The sequence below is a fragment of the Phasianus colchicus genome, chromosome 37 (assembly GCF_987193195.1).
Source record: "Phasianus colchicus chromosome 37, bPhaCol1.hap1.1, whole genome shotgun sequence".
NCBI classification, from domain to species: Eukaryota; Metazoa; Chordata; class Aves; order Galliformes; family Phasianidae; genus Phasianus; species Phasianus colchicus.
In genome coordinates, this window is record NC_143472.1 from 2,317,039 (window position 1) to 2,337,415 (window position 20,377).

The 20,377-nt window shown below is 60.9% G+C and overlaps 1 protein-coding gene and 1 long non-coding RNA gene across 2 annotated transcripts in view; both read right to left on the reverse strand.

Annotated features, from left to right (window-relative positions):
* Nucleotides 1-20,377, reverse strand: part of PYGM (glycogen phosphorylase, muscle associated) — a 58,980-nt gene that overhangs the window by 27,369 nt on the left and 11,234 nt on the right. Inside the window, exons 6-11 of the mRNA XM_090129692.1 lie at nucleotides 19,119-19,230; nucleotides 17,298-17,380; nucleotides 15,134-15,277; nucleotides 9,042-9,134; nucleotides 6,054-6,200; nucleotides 976-1,139 (exon numbers count right to left, since the gene is read on the reverse strand). Coding sequence (XP_089985818.1) covers nucleotides 976-1,139; nucleotides 6,054-6,200; nucleotides 9,042-9,134; nucleotides 15,134-15,277; nucleotides 17,298-17,380; nucleotides 19,119-19,230 — 743 coding nt within the window. The remainder of the gene's footprint in view (nucleotides 1-975; nucleotides 1,140-6,053; nucleotides 6,201-9,041; nucleotides 9,135-15,133; nucleotides 15,278-17,297; nucleotides 17,381-19,118; nucleotides 19,231-20,377) is intronic.
* LOC116241081 (uncharacterized) lies at nucleotides 9,141-12,121 on the reverse strand. Its single transcript, XR_016461242.1, has 3 exons — nucleotides 11,270-12,121; nucleotides 11,133-11,161; nucleotides 9,141-11,016 (listed from the first exon to the last, which is right to left on the reverse strand). It is a non-coding gene; the product is annotated as an uncharacterized LOC116241081 (long non-coding RNA).

Sequence of the window (20,377 nt, forward strand, 5' to 3'; positions counted from 1 at the left end):
GCTGTCCTTGAGGATATCAGAGCAGATCTGACCCCCAGCCATCACACGTAACAACACACCCACATGTATGACACAACACCCACACAACCCGCCCACACGTAACACACACATGACACACGTATGACACACGCGTGAGCCACGCACACGCTGTCCTTGAGGATGTCGGAGCGGATCTGAGCCCCAGCCATCACACCCACATGTATGACGCAACACCCACACGTAACACACACACATGACACACGCGTGACACACGTATGACGCACACGCTGTCCTTGAGGATGTCGGAGTGGATCTGAGCCCCAGCCATCACACCCACACAACACCCACACAACACCCACACAACACACACACGTATGACAACACATGACACACGCGTGACACACGCGTGAGCCACGCACACGCTGTCCTTGAGGATGTCGGAGTGGATCTGAGCCCCAGCCATCACATGTAACAACACACCCACACAACACACAAGTATAACACACACGTATGCCACACACACACATATAATACACACGTATGACACACGCGTGACACACGTATGACGCACACGCTGTCCTTGAGGATATCAGAGTGGATCTGAGCCCCAGCCATCACACGTAACAACACACCCACATGTATGACACAACACCCACACAACCCGCCCACACGTAACACACACATGACACACGTATGACACACCCGTGAGCCACGCACACGCTGTCCTTGAGGATCTCGGAGTGGATCTGAGCCCCAGCCATCACACCCACATGTATGACACAACACCCACACAACACACCCACACACGTATGACAACACATGACACAAGCGTGACACACGCGTGATCCACGCACACGCTGTCCTTGAGGATGTCGGAGTGGATCTGAGCCCCAGCCATCACACGTAACAACACACTCACATGTATGACACAACACCCACACAACACCCACACGTAACACACACACATGACACACGCGTGACACACGTATGACGCACACGCTGTCCTTGAGGATGTCGGAGTGGATCTGAGCCACGCCGTTGACGGCGTGCGCCCCGGCGATGCAGAGGTGCGCCATGTTGATGCGCTTCACCGCCCCCTCCTCCACCAGCGACATCCGCCGCAGCCGATCGTGGTCACCGGGGAACGAGGCGTACACGCGCTGGGGGGGGGCAGGCGGGGGGGGGTCAGTGGGGGGGTCATTGGGGGTGGGGGTCATTGGGGGGGGGGGTCATTTTGGGGGGGGGGTGCCGCAGCCGATCGTGGTCACCGGGGAACGAGGCGTACACGCGCTGGGGGGGGCAAATGGGGGGGGTCAGTGGGGGGGTCATTGGGGGTGGGGGTCATTGGGGGGGGGGGGTCAATGGGGGGGTCATTTTGGGGGGGGGGTGCCGCAGCCGATCGTGGTCACCGGGGAACGAGGCGTACACGCGCTGGGGGGGGCAAGTGGGGGGGGGTCAGTGGGGGGGGTCAGTGGGGGGGGGGTCAGTGGGGGGGGTGATTGGGGGGGCGGTGATTGGGGGGGGGGTCAATGGGGGGGGGGTCATTGGGAGGGGTCATTGGGGGTGAGGTCAGTGGGGGGGTCAGTGGGGGGGGTCATTTGGGGGGGGTCATTTTGGTGGGGTCAGTGGGGGGGGGGCAAATGGGGGTGGGTCAGTGCGGGGGGTCAGTGGGGGGGGGGGCAGTGGGGGGGTCATTGGGGGGGGGGTCAATGGGGGGGGGTCAGTGGGGGGGGTCATTTTGGGGGGGGGTCATTTTGGGGGGGTGTCATTGGGGGCGGTCATTGGGGGTGAGGTCAGTGGGGGGGGGACATTTTGGGGGGGGTCAATGGGGGGGTAAGTGGGGGGGGGTCAGTGGGGGGGGGCAAACGGGGGGGGGGTCAGTGGGGGGGGACATTTTGGGGGGGGTCAGTGGGGGGTTCAGTGGGGGGGGGCAGTGGGGGGGGGCAGTGGGGGGGGGTCAATGGGGGTGGGGGGGTCAATGGGGGGGGTCATTGGGGGGGTCATTAAGGGGGAGGTCAGTGGGGGGGCTCAGTGGGGGGGGCAGTGGGGGGGGTTATTGGGGGGGGTCATTGCGGGGGGGGCAAATGGGGGGGGGTCAGTGGGGGGGTCATTGGGGGGGTCATTTTGGGGGGGGTCAGTGGGGGGGTCATTGGGGGGGGCAAATGGGGGGGTCAGTGCGGGGGGTCAGTGGAGGGGGTCATTGGGGGGGTCATTAAGGGGGAGGTCAGTGGGGGGGGGTCAATGGGGGGGTCATTTTGGGGGGGGGGTGCCGCAGCCGATCGTGGTCACCGGGGAACGAGGCGTACACGCGCTGGGGGGGGCAAATGGGGGGGGGTCAGTCGGGGGGGTCATTGGGGGGGTCATTAAGGGGGAGGTCAGTGGGGGGGGGTCAGTGGGGGGGGGTCAGTGGGGGGGTCATTTTGGGGGGGGTCATTTTGGGGGGGGTCAGTGGGGGGGGGCAAATGGGGGGGGGGTCAGTGGGGGGGAGTCATTGGGGGGGTCATTTTGGGGGGGGGATCATTAAGGGGGAGGTCAGTGGGGGGGGCAGTGGGGGGGTCATTGGGGGGGGGGCAGTGGGGGGGGGTCAATGGGGGGGTCATTTTGGGGGGGGGGTCATTAAGGGGGAGGTCAGTGGGGGGGGGGCAGTGGGGGGGTCATTTTGGGGGGGTGTCAATGGGGGGGGTCATTTTGGGGGGGTGTCAATGGGAGGGGTCATTTTGGGGGGGGGTCAGTGGGGGGGGTCATTAAGGGGGAGGTCAGTGGGGGGGGGTCAGTGGGGGGGGCAGTGGGGGGGGTTATTGGGGGGGGTCATTGCGGGGGGGGCAAATGGGGGGGGGGGCAAATGGGGGAGGGTCATTGGGGGGGTCATTAAGGGGGAGGTCAGTGGGGGGGGGGCAGTGGGGGGGTCATTTTGGGGGGGGGGGTGCCGCAGCCAATCGTGGTCACCGGGGAACGAGGCGTACACGCGCTGGGGGGGTCAATGGGGGGGGGTCAGTGGGGGGGTCATTAAGGGGGAGGTCAGTGGGGGGGGTCATTGGGGGGGGGCAGTGGGGGGGGCGGGCAGTGGGGGGGGGTCATTGGGGGGGGGCAGTGGGGGGGGGTCAGTGGGGGGGGTCATTGGGGGGGTCATTAAGGGGGAGGTCAGTGGGGGGGCTCAGTGGGGGGGGCAGTGGGGGGGGTTATTGGGGGGGGTCATTGCGGGGGGGGCAAATGGGGGGGGGTCAGTGGGGGGGTCATTGGGGGGGTCATTAAGGGGGAGGTCAGTGGGGGGGGGGCAGTGGGGGGGTCATTCTGGGGGGGGGGGTGCCGCAGCCGATCGTGGTCACCGGGGAACGAGGCGTACACGCGCTGGGGGGGGGCAGGCGGGGGGGGGTCAGTCGGGGGGTCATTGGGGGGGGGGGTCAGTGGGGGGGGTGATTGGGGGGGGGGTCAATGGGGGGGGGTCAGTGGGGGGAGTTATTGGGGGGGAGGTCAGTAGGGGGGGTCAGTGGGGGGGGGCAAATGGGGGGGGGCAAATGGGGGGGGGTCAGTGGGGGGGGGTCATTTTGGGGGGGGGTCATTCGGGGTAGGTCAGTGGGGGGGGACATTTTGGGGGGGGGCAAATGGGGGGGGGTCAGTGGGGGGGGTCATTAAGGGGGAGGTCAGTGGGGGGGGGGCAGTGGGGGGGTCATTTTGGGGGGGGGGGGTGCCGCAGCCGATCGTGGTCACCGGGGAACGAGGCGTACACGCGCTGGGGGGGGGCAGGTGGGGGGGGGGTCAGTGGGGGGGTCATTGGGGGGGGGGTGATTGGGGGGGGGTCAATGGGGGGGGGTCAGTGGGGGGGGTCTTTTTGGGGGGGGTCATTTTGGGGGGGGGTCAATGGGGGGGGCAGTTGGGGGGGTCATTGGGGGGGGGGTCAGTGGGGGGGGTGATTGGGGGGGGGTCATTGGGGGGGGGTCAATGGGGGGGGGTCAGTGGGGGGGGTCATTAAGGGGGAGGTCAATGGGGGGGGGTCATTGGGGGGGGTCATTGGGGGTGAGGTCAGTGGGGGGGGGACATTTTGGGGGGGGTCAATGGGGGGGTAAGTGGGGGGGGGGTCAGTGGGGGGGGGCAAACGGGGGGGGGGGTCAGTGGGGGGGGACATTTTGGGGGGGATCAGTGGGGGGGTCAGTGGGGGGGGGCAGTGGGGGGGGTCAATGGGGGTGGGGGGGTCAATGGGGGGTGTCAGTGGGGGGGGTCATTTTGGGGGGGCAAATGGGGGGGGGTCATTGGGGGGGGCGGCATTGGGGAGGGGGGTCTATGGGGGGGGTCATTTTGGGGGGGGGGGGGCGCTGCAGCCGGTTGTGGTTGCTGGGGAATGAGGCGTGCATGTGATGGGGGGGGGGGAACGGGGGGGGTCAGTGGGGGGGTCATTGGGGGGGTCATTAAGGGGGAGGTCAGTGGGGGGGGGGCAGTGGGGGGGTCATTTTGGGGGGGGGTCAGTGGGGGGGGTCATTAAGGGGGAGGTCATTGGGGGGGGGCCAATGGGGGGGGGTCAGTGGGGGGGGTCATTGGGGGGGGCAAATGGGGGGGGGCAGTGGGGGGGGACATTTTGGGGGGGGTCAATGGGGGGGTCATTGGGGGGGGGTCAATGGGGGGGGTCAGTGGGGGGGGTCATGGGGGGGGGCAAATGGGGGGGGTCAGTGGGGGGGGTCATTTTGGGGGGCGTCAGTGGGGGGGGGTCAGTGGGGGGGGTCATTTTGGGGGGGGGCAAATGGGGGGGGTCATTTTGGGGGGGGTCAGTGGGGGGGTCATTAAGGGGGAGGTCAGTGGGGGGGGTAAGTGGGGGGGGTCAATGGGGGCAGGGCAGTGGGGGGGGTCATTTGGGGGGGTCAATGGGGGGGAGGTCAGTGGGGGGGGTCAGTGGGGGGGGACATTTGTGGGGGGGGGTCATTTTGGGGGGGGTCAATGGGGGGGGCAGTGGGGGGGGTCATTAAGGGGGGGGCAGGGGGGGTAAGTGGGGGGGGTCAGTGGGGGGGGGCAAATGGGGGGGGGTCAGTGGGGGGGGACATTTTGGGGGGGGTCAGTGGGGGGGTCATTAAGGGGGAGGTCAGTGGGGGGGGCAGTGGGGGGGGTCAATGATGGGGGTCATTTTGGGGGGGGGGGGGCGCCGCAGCCGCTTGTGGTTGCTGAGGAATGAGGCGTACATGTGATGGGGGGGGGCAAACGGGGGGGGTGGGTCAGTGGGGGGGGTCAATGGGTTCGGGGGGGTCAATGGGGGGGGGGCAGTCGGGGGGGGGTCAATGGGGGGGGCAAATGGGGGGGGATCAGTGGGGGGGGAGGCAGTGGGGGGGTCAGTTGGGGGGGTGATGGGGGGGTCAATGGGGGGAGTCATTGAGGGGGGGGTCATTAAGGGGGAGGTCAGTGGGGGGGGGGCAAACGGGATGGGGTCAGTGGGGGGGGTCAATGGGGGGGGGGTCAATGGGGGGGGGCATTGGGGGAGGTCATGGGGGGGGTCAATGAGGGGGGGGGGCACTGCAGCCCCGCTCGTGGTCGCTGGGGAACGAGGCGTACACGCGCTGGGGGGGGGCAGGGGGGGGGCGGGGGGGGGCATCAATGGGGCACACAACCCCCGTACTCCCTGTGCCCCCCATAACCCCCCACCTCCCCCCCCCATAGCCCCCCATAGGCCCCAATCTCCCCCCCCATAACCCCCCGCCCCCCACATCCGTACATCGAGGAACCCCCCCCACCCCCATCTCCCCCAATCTGCCCCCCTTTCCCCCCTTTCCCCCCCCATCTCCCCCCCATCTCCCCCCCCATAACCCCCACTGCCCCCATAGCCCCCCACCCCCATCTCCCCCCATCTCCCCCCACCCCCTCCACCTCCCCCCCCCCCATAGCCCCCCACCCCCTCCATCCCCCATCTCCCCCCCCGCCCCCCATCTCCGTACATCGAGGAACCCCCCCCACCCCCATCTCCCCCAATCTGCCCCCCTTTCCCCCCCTTCCTCCCCCCCCATCTCCCACCCCATAACCCCCACTCCCCCCATAGCCCCCCACCCCCATCTCCCCCCACCCCCCCCACCTCCCCCCCCCGCCCCCCATCTCCGTACATCGAGGAACCTCCTGTTGATCTCGTAGATGATCTCCAGGTGCCGCGGCAGCAGCGCCTCCAGCAGCCCGACGGGCCACCGCTCCAGCGCCTCCGGCAGCACCGTGTGGTTCGTGTAGGCGCACGTCCGCACCGTGATGTCCCACGCCTGGGGGGTGGGGCGGGATGTGGGGCAGGGTGTGGGGCTGCCCCATAGATACACAGCCCTGCCCCATAGATAGCTCTGCCCCATAGATAGCTCTGCCCCATAGGGAGAGAGCTCTGCCCCATAGAAACACAGCCCTGCCCTATAGGTTCGTGTAGGCGCACGTCCGCACCGTGATGTCCCACGCCTGGGGATGTGGGGCAGGGTGTGGGGCTGCCCCATAGATACACAGCCCTGCCCCATAGATACACAGCTCTGCCCCATAGATAGCTCTGCCCCATAGATAGCCCTGCCCCATAGGGAGAGAGCCCTGCCCCATAGATAGCCCTGCCCCATAGGGAGAGAGCCCTGCCCTATAGGTTCGTGTAGGCGCACGTCCGCACCGTGATGTCCCACGCCTGGGGATGTGGGGCAGGGTGTGGGGCTGCCCCATAGATACACAGCCCTGCCCCATAGATAGCTCTGCCCCATAGAAACACAGCCCTGCCCTATAGGTTCGTGTAGGCGCACGTCCGCACCGTGATGTCCCACGCCTGGGGATGTGGGGCAGGGTGTGGGGCTGCCCCATAGATAGCTCTGCCCCATAGATACACAGCCCTGCCCCATAGATAGCCCTGCCCCATAGAAACACAGCCCTGCCCCATAGGTTCGTGTAGGCGCACGTCCGCACCGTGATGTCCCACGCCTGGGGATGTGGGGCGGGATGTGGGGCGGGGTGTGGGGCAGGATGTGGGGCTGCCCCATAGATACACAGCTCTGCCCCATAGATACACAGCCCTGCCCTATAGGTTCGTGTAGGCGCACGTCCGCACCGTGATGTCCCACGCCTGGGGATGTGGGGCAGGGTGTGGGGCTGCCCCATAGATACACAGCCCTGCCCCATAGGGAGAGAGCCCTGCCCCATAGATAGCCCTGCCCCATAGGGAGAGAGCCCTGCCCTATAGGTTCGTGTAGGCGCACGTCCGCACCGTGATGTCCCACGCCTGGGGATGTGGGGCAGGGTGTGGGGCTGCCCCATAGATACACAGCCCTGCCCCATAGATAGCTCTGCCCCATAGAAACACAGCCCTGCCCTATAGGTTCGTGTAGGCGCACGTCCGCACCGTGATGTCCCACGCCTGGGGATGTGGGGCGGGATGTGGGGCTGCCCCATAGATACACAGCCCTGCCCCATAGATAGCTCTGCCCCATAGATACACAGCTCTGCCCCATAGAAACACAGCCCTGCCCTATAGGTTCGTGTAGGCGCACGTCCGCACCGTGATGTCCCACGCCTGGGGATGTGGGGCGGGATGTGGGGCGGGGTGTGGGGCAGGGTGTGGGGCTGCCCCATAGATAGCTCTGCCCCATAGGGAGAGAGCCCTGCCCTATAGGTTCGTGTAGGCGCACGTCCGCACCGTGATGTCCCACGCCTGGGGGGGTGGGGCGGGATGTGGGGCGGGGTGTGGGGCGGGATGTGGGGCTGCCCCATAGATACACAGCTCTGCCCCATAGATACACAGCCCTGCCCCATAGATAGCTCTGCCCCATAGGGAGAGAGCCCTGCCCCATAGATAGCTCTGCCTCATAGAAACACAGCCCTGCCCTATAGGTTCGTGTAGGCGCACGTCCGCACCGTGATGTCCCACGCCTGGGGATGTGGGGCGGGATGTGGGGCTGCCCCATAGATACACAGCCCTGCCCCATAGATAGCTCTGCCCCATAGATAGCTCTGCCCCATAGAAACACAGCCCTGCCCTATAGGTTCGTGTAGGCGCACGTCCGCACCGTGATGTCCCACGCCTGGGGATGTGGGGCAGGGTGTGGGGCTGCCCCATAGATAGCTCTGCCCCATAGATACACAGCCCTGCCCCATAGATAGCCCTGCCCCATAGAAACACAGCCCTGCCCCATAGGTTCGTGTAGGCGCACGTCCGCACCGTGATGTCCCACGCCTGGGGATGTGGGGCGGGATGTGGGGCGGGGTGTGGGGCAGGATGTGGGGCTGCCCCATAGATACACAGCTCTGCCCCATAGATACACAGCCCTGCCCTATAGGTTCGTGTAGGCGCACGTCCGCACCGTGATGTCCCACGCCTGGGGATGTGGGGCGGGATGTGTGGCTGCCCCATAGATACACAGCTCTGCCCCATAGGGAGAGAGCCCTGCCGCATAGATAGCCCTGCCCCATAGCTGCCCCATACCTGCCCTATAAAACCTGCCCCATAACTGCCTCACAGCGCCCCATAACTGCCCCACAGCTGCCCCATAGCTGCCCCATAGCTGCCCTATAGAGCCTGCCCCATAGCTGCTCCACAGTGCCCCATAGCTGCTTCATAATTGCCCCATAGCTGCCCTATAGTGCCTGCCCCATAGCTGCCCCATAGCTGCTTCATAATTGCCCCATAGCTGCCCTATAGTGCCTGCCCCATAGCTGCCCCATAGCTGCTTCATAATTGCCCCATAGCTGCCCTATAGAGCCTGCCCCTTAGCTGCCCCATAGCTGCCCCACATCTGCCCCACGGCTGCCCCATAGCTGCCCTATAGAGCCTGCCCCACAGCTGCCCCACAGCGCCCCATAGCTGCCCCACAGCTGCCCCATTGCTGCCCTATAGAGCCTGCCCCACAGCTGCCCCACAGCTGCCCCACGGCTGCCCCATAGCTGCCCTATAGAGCCTGCCCCACAGCTGCCCCACAGCTGCCCCATAGCTGCCCTATAGAGCCTGCCCCACAGCTGCCCCACAGCTGCCCCATAGCTGCTCTATAGAGCCTGCCCCACAGCTGCCCCACGGCTGCCCCATAGCTGCCCTATAGAGCCTGCTCCACAGCTGCCCCACGGCTGCCCCACACGTCGCATGACTTTACCTTATCCCAGCCGAGCTTCTCCTCGTCCACCAGGATGCGCATCAGCTCCGGGATGGCCAGCGAGGGGTGCGTGTCGTTCAGCTGGATGGCCACCTGCAACACGCGTGAACACGCGTGGAACACGCGTCAAACATACGGGCGACACGCCTAGGGCACACGTGGAACACACATCTAACTTGTGTACGACATGCCTAGGGCAGGCATGGAACACGTGTCTAACATAGGGGCGACACGCCTGGGACACATGTGGAACATGTGTGAGAGACGCCTAGGACACACGTGGAACATACGTCAAACATACTGGTGACATGTCTAGGACACACGTGGAACACATGTCTAACCTGTGTGCGACACGCCTAGGGCACACGTGGAGCACGCATCTAACTTGTGTGTGACACGCCTAGGAACACACATCTAACCTGAGTGCAACACGCCGAGGGCACACTTGGAACATGTGTCTAACATATGGGCGACATGAGTAGGGCACACGTGGAACACACGTCTAACATAGGGGCAACATGCCTAGGGCATACATGGAACACACGTCTAACTTGTGTGTGACACGCCTAGGAACACATGTCCAACCTGTGTAAGACACGCATACAGCACATGTGGAACATGTGTCTAACATAGGGGCGACACGCCTAGGACAGATGTGGAACACACGTCTAACTTGTGTGCGACATGCCTGGGAACACGCATCTAACCTGAGTGGGACACGCCTAGGGCACACGTGGAACACGCATCTAACATAGGGGTGACACGCCTGGGACACACGTGGAACACGCGTCTAACATATGGGTGACACACCTAGGACACATGTGGAACATGTGTCTAACATATGGGCGACATGTGTAGGGCACACGTGGAGCACACGTCTAACTTGTGTGCAACACGCCTAGGAACACACGTCTAACCTGTGTGAGACACGTGTAGGGCACACGTGGAACACGTGTCTAACATAGGGGCGACACGCCTAGGGCACATGTGGAACATGTGTCTAACATATGGGCGACACACCTAGGACACATGTGGAACACGTGTCTAACATATGGGTGACACACCTAGGACACACGTGGAACACACGTCAAACTTGTGTGCAACACGCCTAGGAACACACGTCTAACCTGTATGAGACACGCGTAGGGCACACGTGGAACACGCATCTAACATATGGGCGACATGCCTACGGCACACGTGCAACACGGATCTAACCTGTGTGTGACACGCCGAGGGCACACTTGGAACATGCATCTAACATATGGGCAACACGCCTAGGAACACGCATCTAACCTGAGTGCGACACGCCTAGGGCACACGTGGAACACGTGTCTAACATAGGGGGACACGCGTAGGGCACACGTGGAACATGCGTGGAACATATGTGGAACACAAAACATATGTGGAACACACACGGAACATACATGGAACACACGTGGAATATAGGTGTCATTCAGCTAGATGGCCATTGTAACATGTGATACATGCATGGAACATACGTGGAACATACATGGAACAAACATGGAACACACGTGGAACACACATGTGGAACATACGTGGAACACACATGGAATATAGGTGTCAATCAGCTGGATGGCCACCCGTAACATGTGATACATGTGTGGAACATGTGTGGAACACACGTGGAACACGCGTGGAAAACATGTGGAACATACGTGGAACACACGTGGAATGTAGGTGTCATTCACCTGGATGGCCACCTGTAACATTTGTGATACATGCGTGGAGCATACGTAGAACATATGTGGAACATATGTGGAACACACGTGGGACACACATGGGACATACATAAAACATACGTAGAACATGTTCATCTGGATGGCCGCGTGTGGGGCACGAACATACGTGTAACATACGTGTCGTTCAGCTGGATCGCCACGTGGAACACATGTGGAACGCACATGGGACATACATAAAACATACGTAGAACATACATGTTCATCTGGATGGCCACCTGTGAGGCACGAACATACGTGTAACATACATGTTCAGCTGGATCGCCACATGGAACACACGTGGAACACACATGGAACACACGTGGGACACACGTGGAACACATGTGGAACATACATGAAACACATGTTCATCCGGATGGCCACCTGTGGGGCACGAACATACATGTAACATACGTGTTGTTCAGCTGGATTGCCACATGGAACACACGTGGAACACACATGGGACATACATAAAACATACGTAGAACATACATGTTCATCTGGATGGCCGCGTGTGGGACACGAACATACATGTAACACACGTGTCGTCCAGCTGGATCGTCACCTGTAACAAACGCGCAACATGCGTGTAACATGCATGGAACATACGTGGAAACGCGCGTGGCACAACCAGAGAACATCTGCAGAACATCCGTGGAACACGCATGGGACACACGTGTAACACGCACAGCACACATGAGGCGCACACACACACACCTTACACGCGTGTCGCACACATGTTACACGTATGTTAATGCCATTACGGAAGGCTTTCAACTGTGTTCTCATGGGGTCACACGCACACACAAGACACGCATGTTACACGTATGCTACACGTATGTTACACGCGTGTCACCTGATCTGGAAAGGCCTCAAACTGCAGCCTGACGGGTTCTCACACGCACACACGCCACACACATGTTACAAACACACTACACATATGCCACACGCATGTTACACGCATGTCACCTTATCAGGGAAGGCTTCAAGCTGCATCCTGATAGGATCACGCACACGTGTGTTACACACAAACATATTACACACATGACACACGCACTACATGCATGTCACACACATGTCACATGCGTGTCACCTTGGGGAAGGCCTCAAACTGGGTTCTGATGGGATCACACGCACACACATGTTATACACACACGTTCCACACAGTACACACATGTCACACACGTGTCACACGCATGTCACACACGTGTCACCCTGTCAGGGATGGCCTCGAACTGCGTTAAAACAGATCACACACACGTGTTATACACACACATGACAGACACATGCTACACACACGCTACACACGTATGCTACACGTATGTCACACACATGTCACACGCGTGTCACCTTGTCGGGGAAGGCCTCAAACTGGGTTCTGACGGGATCACACACACATGTTAAACACACACATGTTATACACACGCATGTTAAACATACAACACAGACACACATTACACACAGACATCACACACATCTTACACGCGTGTCACACGCGTGTCGCCTTGTTGGGGAAGGCCTCGAACTGGGATCTGATGGAATCACAAACACGCACACCACAGTCACACATTACTGACACATGTACTACACGTATGTCACACGTATGTCACACGCCTGTCACACGCGTGTCACCTTGTCGGGGAAGGCCTCGAACTGCGTCCTGACGGGATCACACACATGTTATACACACACATCACAGACACATGTTACAGTCACACATTACACACACAAGTACAAAACGTATGTCACACACATGTCACACGCGTGTCACACGTGTGTCACCTTATCAGGGAAGGCCTCGAACTGCATCCTGACAGGCAGACACGTTATATACACACACGTTACACACACACATCACAGACACAAATTACACACACACACACTACACGTATGTCACACACGTGTCACACGCGTGTCACCTTGTCGGGGAAGGCCTCGAACTGCGTCCTGACGGGATCACACACACACACACGTAATACACACACATCACAGACACACATTACACACACATGAACTACACGTATGTCACACGCCTGTCACACGCCTGTCACACGCGTGTCACCTTGTCGGGGAAGGCCTCGAACTGCGTCCTGACGAGATCACACACACACACACACATTATATACACACATGTTAAACACACATCACACACACATGTTACACACAGACATCACACACATGTCACACGCATGACACACGAGTGTCACCTTGTCGGGAAAGGCCTCAAACTGCGTTCTGACGGGATCACACACACACACACGTAATACACACACATCACAGACACACATTACACACACTACACATGTCGCACACATGTCACATGGACGTCACACGCCTGTCACACGCGTGTCACCTTGTCGGGGAAGGCCTCGAACTGCGTCCTGACGGGATCACACACACACATAAGTTCTACACACACATCACAGACACATGTTACAGTCACACATTACACACACAAGTACAACACGTATGTCACACACATGTCACACGCATGTCACCTTGTCGGGGAAGGCCTCGAACTGCGTCCTGACGGGATCACACACACACACACACATTATATACACAAATGTTAAACACACACCACAGACACACATTACACACACTACACATGTCGCACACATGTCACACACGTGTCACACGCCTGTCACATGTGTGTCAGCCTGTCGGGGAAAGCCTTGAACTGGGATCTGATGGAATCACACACACACGCGTTAAACACACACACCACAGACACACATCACACACACGCTACACACATATGTCACACGCGTGTCACACGCCTATCACACGCGTGTCACCTTGTCGGGGAAGGCCTCGAACTGCGTCCTGACGAGATCACACACACACACACACATTATATACACACATGTTAAACACACATCACAGACACACATTACACACACATGCACTACATGTATGTCACACGTATGTCACACACATATGTCACACGCGTGTCACCTTGTCGGGGAAGGCCTCGAACTGCGTCCTGACGGGATCACACACACACACACGTAATACACACACATCACAGACACACATTACACACACTACACATGTCGCACACATGTCACACACGTGTCACACGCCTGTCACACGCGTGTCACCTTGTCGGGGAAGGCCTCGAACTGCCTCCTGACGGGATCACACACACACACATGTTATACACACACATCACAGACACACATTACACTACACATGTCGCACACATGTCACACGCATGTCACACACATGTCACACGCCTGTCACACGCGTGTCACCTTGTCGGGGAAGGCCTCGAACTGCATCCTGACGGGATCACACACACACACATGTTATACACACACACCACAGACACACATTACACACACATGTACTACAGGTATGTCACACACGTGTCACACGCCTGTCACACGCGTGTCACCTTGTCGGCGAAGGCCTCGAACTGCGTCCTGACGGCATCACACACACACACACACGTTATACACACACACGTTACACACACACACACTACACGTATGTCACACACGTGTCACACGCCTGTCACACGCGTGTCACCTTGTCGGGGAAGGCCTCGAACTGCATCCTGACGGGATCACACACACACACATGTTATACACACACACGTTACACACACACACACTACACGTATGTCACACACGTGTCACACGCCTGTCACACGCGTGTCACCTTGTCGGGGAAGGCCTCGAACTGCATCCTGACGGGATCACACACACACACATGTTATACACACACACATCACAGACACACATCACACACACATGTACTACACGTATGTCACACACGTGTCACACGCCTGTCACACGCGTGTCACCTTGTCGGGGAAGGCCTCGAACTGCGTCCTGACGGCATCACACACACACACACACGTTATACACACACACGTTACACACACACACACTACACGTATGTCACACACGTGTCACACGCCTGTCACACGCGTGTCACCTTGTCGGGGAAGGCCTCGAACTGCGTCCTGACGGCATCACACACACACACACACGTTATACACACACACGTTACACACACACACACTACACGTATGTCACACACGTGTCACACGCCTGTCACACGCGTGTCACCTTGTCGGGGAAGGCCTCGAACTGCATCCTGACGGGATCACACACACACACATGTTATACACACACACGTTACACACACACACACTACACGTATGTCACACACGTGTCACACGCCTGTCACACGCGTGTCACCTTGTCGGGGAAGGCCTCGAACTGCATCCTGACGGGATCACACACACACACATGTTATACACACACACATCACAGACACACATCACACACACATGTACTACACGTATGTCACACACGTGTCACACGCCTGTCACACGCGTGTCACCTTGTCGGGGAAGGCCTCGAACTGCGTCCTGACGGGATCCCGGCTGCCGAACTTGGCGGACTTGAAGCGTCGCACGACGTCGTGCAGCGTCGCGGCCACCACAAAGTACTCCTGCTTCAGCCGCAGCTCCTTGCCCTCAAAGAACTGCAGTGGGGCACAGCCATGCCTGTCCTGCCCCATAGATGGACAGCCTGCCCCATAGATGGACAGCCTGCCCCATAGATGCCTGTCCTGCCCCATAGATGGACAGCCTGCCCCATAGCACAGCCACCACAAAGTACTCCTGCTTCAGCCGCAGCTCCTTGCCCTCAAAGAACTGCAGTGGGGCACAGCCATGCCTGTCCTGCCCCATAGATGGACAGCCTGCCCCATAGATGGACAGCCTGCCCCATAGATGCCTGTCCTGCCCCATAGATGGACAGCCTGCCCCATAGCACAGCCACCACAAAGTACTCCTGCTTCAGCCGCAGCTCCTTGCCCTCAAAGAACTGCAGTGGGGCACAGCCATGCCTGTCCTGCCCCATAGATGGACAGCCCGCCCCATAGATGGACAGCCTGCCCCATAGATGCCTGTCCTGCCCCATAGAATGGACAGCCTGCCCCATAGATGCCTGTCCTGCCCCATAGATGGCTGCCTTGCCCCATAGATGCCTGTCCTGCCCCATAGATGCCCCATAGCCGCCCCATAGCCGCCCCATAGCACCCCACAGCCATCCTATAGCTGCCCCACTGCCGCCCCACATCCACCCCATAGCGCCCCACAGCTGCCCCACAGCCGCCCCACGGCACCCCATAGCCGCCCCACAGCCGCCCCATAGCTGCCCCACAGCCACCCCACAGCCGCCCCACAGCTGCCCCATAGCTGCCCATAGGCACCCCACAGCTGCCCCACAGCCACCCCACAGCCGCCTCACAGCTGCCCCAAAGCCGCCCCATAGCTGCCCTAAAGCCGCCCCATAGCACCCCATAGCTGCCCATAGCCACGCCACAGCCGCCCCACAGCCGCACCACAGCAACCCCATAGCACCCCACAGCTTCCCCACAGCCACCTCATTGCCACCCCACAGCCGCCCCATAGCACCCCACAGCCGCCCCACAGCCGCCCCACAGCTTCCCCACAGCCGCCCCACAGCCGCCCCATAGCTGCCCTAAAGCCGCCCCATAGCACCCCATAGCTGCCCATAGCCACCCCACAGCCGCCCCACAGCCGCACCACAGCAACCCCATAGCACCCCACAGCTTCCCCACAGCCACCTCATTGCCACCCCACAGCCGCCCCATAGCACCCCACAGCCGCCCCACAGCCGCCCCACAGCTTCCCCACAGCCGCCCCACAGCCGCCCCATAGCTGCCCTAAAGCCGCCCCATAGCACCCCATAGCTGCCCATAGCCACACAGCCGCCCCATAGCCACCCCATAGCTGTCCACAGCCGCCCCATAGCACCCCATAGCTGCCCATAGCCACACAGCCGCCCCATAGCCACCCCACAGCTGCCCCACAGCCGCCCCACAGCACCCCATAGTCACCCCATAGCTGCCCCATAGCCACCCCACAGCCGCCCCACAGCCGCCCCACAGCCGCCCCATAGCTGCCCTAAAGCTGCCCCACAGCCACCCCACATCCACTCCACAGCTGCCCCACAGCCGCCCCATAGCCGCACCACAGCCGCCCCACAGCCGCCCCACAGCTGCCCCAAAGCCGCCCCATAGCTGCCCTAAAGCCGCCCCATAGCACCCCATAGCTGCCCATAGCACCCCACAGCCGCCCCACAGCCGCCCCACATCCACTCCACAGCCGCCCCATAGCCACCTCACAGCTGCCCTACATCCGTCCCATAGTCACCCCATAGGACCCCACATCCACCCCACATCCACCCCACAGCCGCCCCACATCCACCCCACATCCACCCCACAGCCGCCCCACAGCCGCCCCACATCTACCCCACAGCCGCCCCACATCCACCCCACATCCACCCCACAGCCGACCCACAGCCGCCCCACATCCACCCCACAGCCGCCCCACATCCACCCCACATCCACCCCACAGCCGCCCCACAGCCGCCCCACATCCACCCCACATCCGCCCCACAGCCGCCCCACATCCACCCCACAGCCGCCCCACATCCACCCCACAGCCGCCCCACAGCCGCCCCACGGCACTGACGTTGTCGTTGGGGTAGAGCACGCGGGAAATGTTCTCAGCCAGGTTCCGATCCAACACCGCCTGGATGTAACCGCCAACATTGACTGCGGGGACACGGGGGTCAGCGGGACGGGGTGTGGGGCAGAGCAGGGAGGTGTGGGGCGGGGTGTGGGGCAGAGCAGGGAGGTGTGGGGCAGGGAGGTGTGGGGCAGAGCAGGGAGGTGTGGGGCAGGGAGGTGTGGGGCAGAGCAGGGAGGTGTGGGGCAGAGCAGGGAGGTGTGGGGCAGAGCAGGGAGGTGTGGGGCGGGGTGTGGGGCAGAGCAGGGAGGTGTGGGGCAGAGCAGGGAGGTGTGGGGCAGGGAGGTGTGGGGCGGAGGGGGAAGTGTGGGGCGGGGGGGGTGGTGTGGGGCAGAGCAGGGAGATGTGGGGCAGAGATGTGTGGGGCAGGGGGGGAGGTGTGGGGCAGAGCAGGGATGTGTGGGGCAGGGAGGTGTGGGGTGGGGGGGGAAGTGTGGGGTGGGGGGGGAGGTGTGGGGCAGAGCAGGGAGGTGTGGGGCGGGGGGGGGGGAGATGTGGGGCAGGGGGGGAGGTGTGGGGCAGGGAGGTGTGGGGCGGAGGGGGATGTGTGGGGTGGGGGGGGAGGTGTGGGGCAGAGCAGGGAGCTGTGGGGCAGGGAGGTGTGGGGCGGGGGCATTTTTGGGATTTCTCAAGGCGCTGAATTGTGGGGCCAATCTGGGGCAGTTTTGGGGCCAATTCCGAGGAATTTGGGGCTTTCGGGGCCACGGATTTTGGGGCAAATCGTGGCAGATTCGGGGACTTCTGTTGCGGCGTCAATTTTGGGGGCGAAAAGCGGCGTTTTTGGGGCCAATCTGGGGCAGTTTTGGGGCCAATTCCGAGGGATTTGGGGTCATTTATCACCACGGATTTTGGGTCAAATTGTGGCAGATTTGGGGCTTTTGTGGCTGTGGGTTTTGGGATGAAAAGCGGCGAATTTTGGGGCCAATCTGGGGCAGTTTTGGGGCCAATTCCGACAGATTTGGGGTCATTCATCACCACGGATTTTGGGTCGAATCGTGGCAGATTTGGGGCTTTTGTGTCAGCTCGGATTTTGGGGCGAAAAGCGGCGTTTTTGGGGCTGTGGATTTGGGGCCAAATGGGGCATTTTTGGGATTTTTCGTGGTGCTGAATTTTGGGGCCAATCTGGGGCAGTTTTGGGACCAATTCCGGGGAATTTGGGGTCATTCATCACCACGGATTTTGGGTCGAATCGTGGCGGATTTGGGGCTTTTGTGTCAGCGGTGATTTTGGGGCGAAAAGCGGCGTTTTTGGGGCTGTGGATTTGGGGCCAAATGGGGTGGTTTGGGGGATGTGGATTTTGGGGCCAATTCTGAAGGATTTGGGGCTTTTAGGGCCACTGTTTTGGGGGTAAATTGGGGCCGTTTTGGGGCTTTTGTGGCTGTGAGTTTTGGGATGAAAAGTAGCATTTTTGGGGCTGTGGTTTTGGGGCCAATCTGGGGCAGTTTTGGGGCCAATTCCGAGGAATTTGGGGCTTTCAGGGCCACCGATTTTGGGGCGAATTGTGGCAGATTTGGGGCTTTTGTGCCGGCAGCGATTTTGGGATGAAAAGCGGCGTTTTGGGGGCTGTGGATTTGGGGCCAAATGGGGCATTTTGGGGATTTTTCGTGGCGCTGAATTTTGGGGCCAATCTGGGGCAGTTTTGGGGCCAATTCCGGGGAATTTGGGGTCATTTATCACCACGGATTTTGGGTGGAATCGTGGCGGATTTGGGCCTTTTGTGTCAGCGGTGATTTTGGGGCGAAAAGCGGCGTTTTTGGTGCTCACAATCCTTGAGGTTGAAGTCGTTGGGGGCGCGGGCGGACCAGAGGCGCATGGTGTTCACCGTGTTGTTGCGGTAACCCGGCACCGGCGTGTCGTACGGCAGCGCCAGCACCACCTGCGTGTGCAACACACGCGTGTGTCAGCCGCACCCCCACCCCGCCGCCCCTCTTGCACGCTCCCCCCCCCCCCCGGTGCTCCTTGCACGCCTCTCGCACGCCTGTCCCCACTGAACGGCTTCTCCCGTCGTGCGACCGCGCTCCCTGCCTGTCCTGCACGCTCACTAGCCTTGCACACCTCTTGCACGCTCAGTCCCCTCGCTTTTCCCGCCTTGCACGCCCCCAAACTCCCTACTCGCTCTCTGTGCCCACCTTGCACACTCACACATACCCATTTCGCCCAGCTTGCACACCTCTCAGCCCTCCACACGTACACTGTGCCTCCTTGCACACTCACACCATCCCCTGTGGTGAACTCACAACCCTTGCACGCCTCTTGCCCACTCACACATTCCCATTTCGCCCAGCTTGCACACCTCTGAGCCCTCCACTCATACTCTGTGCTGCCTTGCACACTCACAACACTCCCCGTGGTTAACTCACAAGCCTTGCACGCCTCTTGCACACTCACACACTCCCATTTCTCCCAGCTTGCACACCTCTGAGCCCCCCACTCGTACTCTGTGCCAACCTTGCACACTCACACATACCCATTTCGCCCAGCTTGCACACCTCTGAGCCCCCCACTCGTACTCTGTGCCTCCTTGCACACTCACACCATCCCCTGTGGTGAACACACAACCCTTGCACGCCTCTTGCCCACTCACACATTCCCATTTCTCCCAGCTTGCACACCTCTCAGCCCCCCACTCGTACTCTGTGCTGCCTTGCACACTTGCAACACCCCCTGTGGCACACATCCTTTGCACACCCTTTGCACGCTTGTACCCCTCGCACACTCACACCCCTCACACACTCATCTCCTCACACACTCGCACCCCTCACATACCCTCACCCCTTGCACACTCAACCTGTCACACACACAGCCCTTGCACACTCGCCCCCTCACACACACGCAACCCCTTGCACACTCATCCCCTCACACACATGCATTCCTCTCACACATGCACCGCTTGCACACTCATGCCCTCTTGCACACTCAACCTCTCACACACACACCCCTTGCACACTCGCCCCCTCACACACATGCAATCCTCTCACACGCGCACCGCTTGCACACTCACCCCCTCTTGCGCACTCAACCTC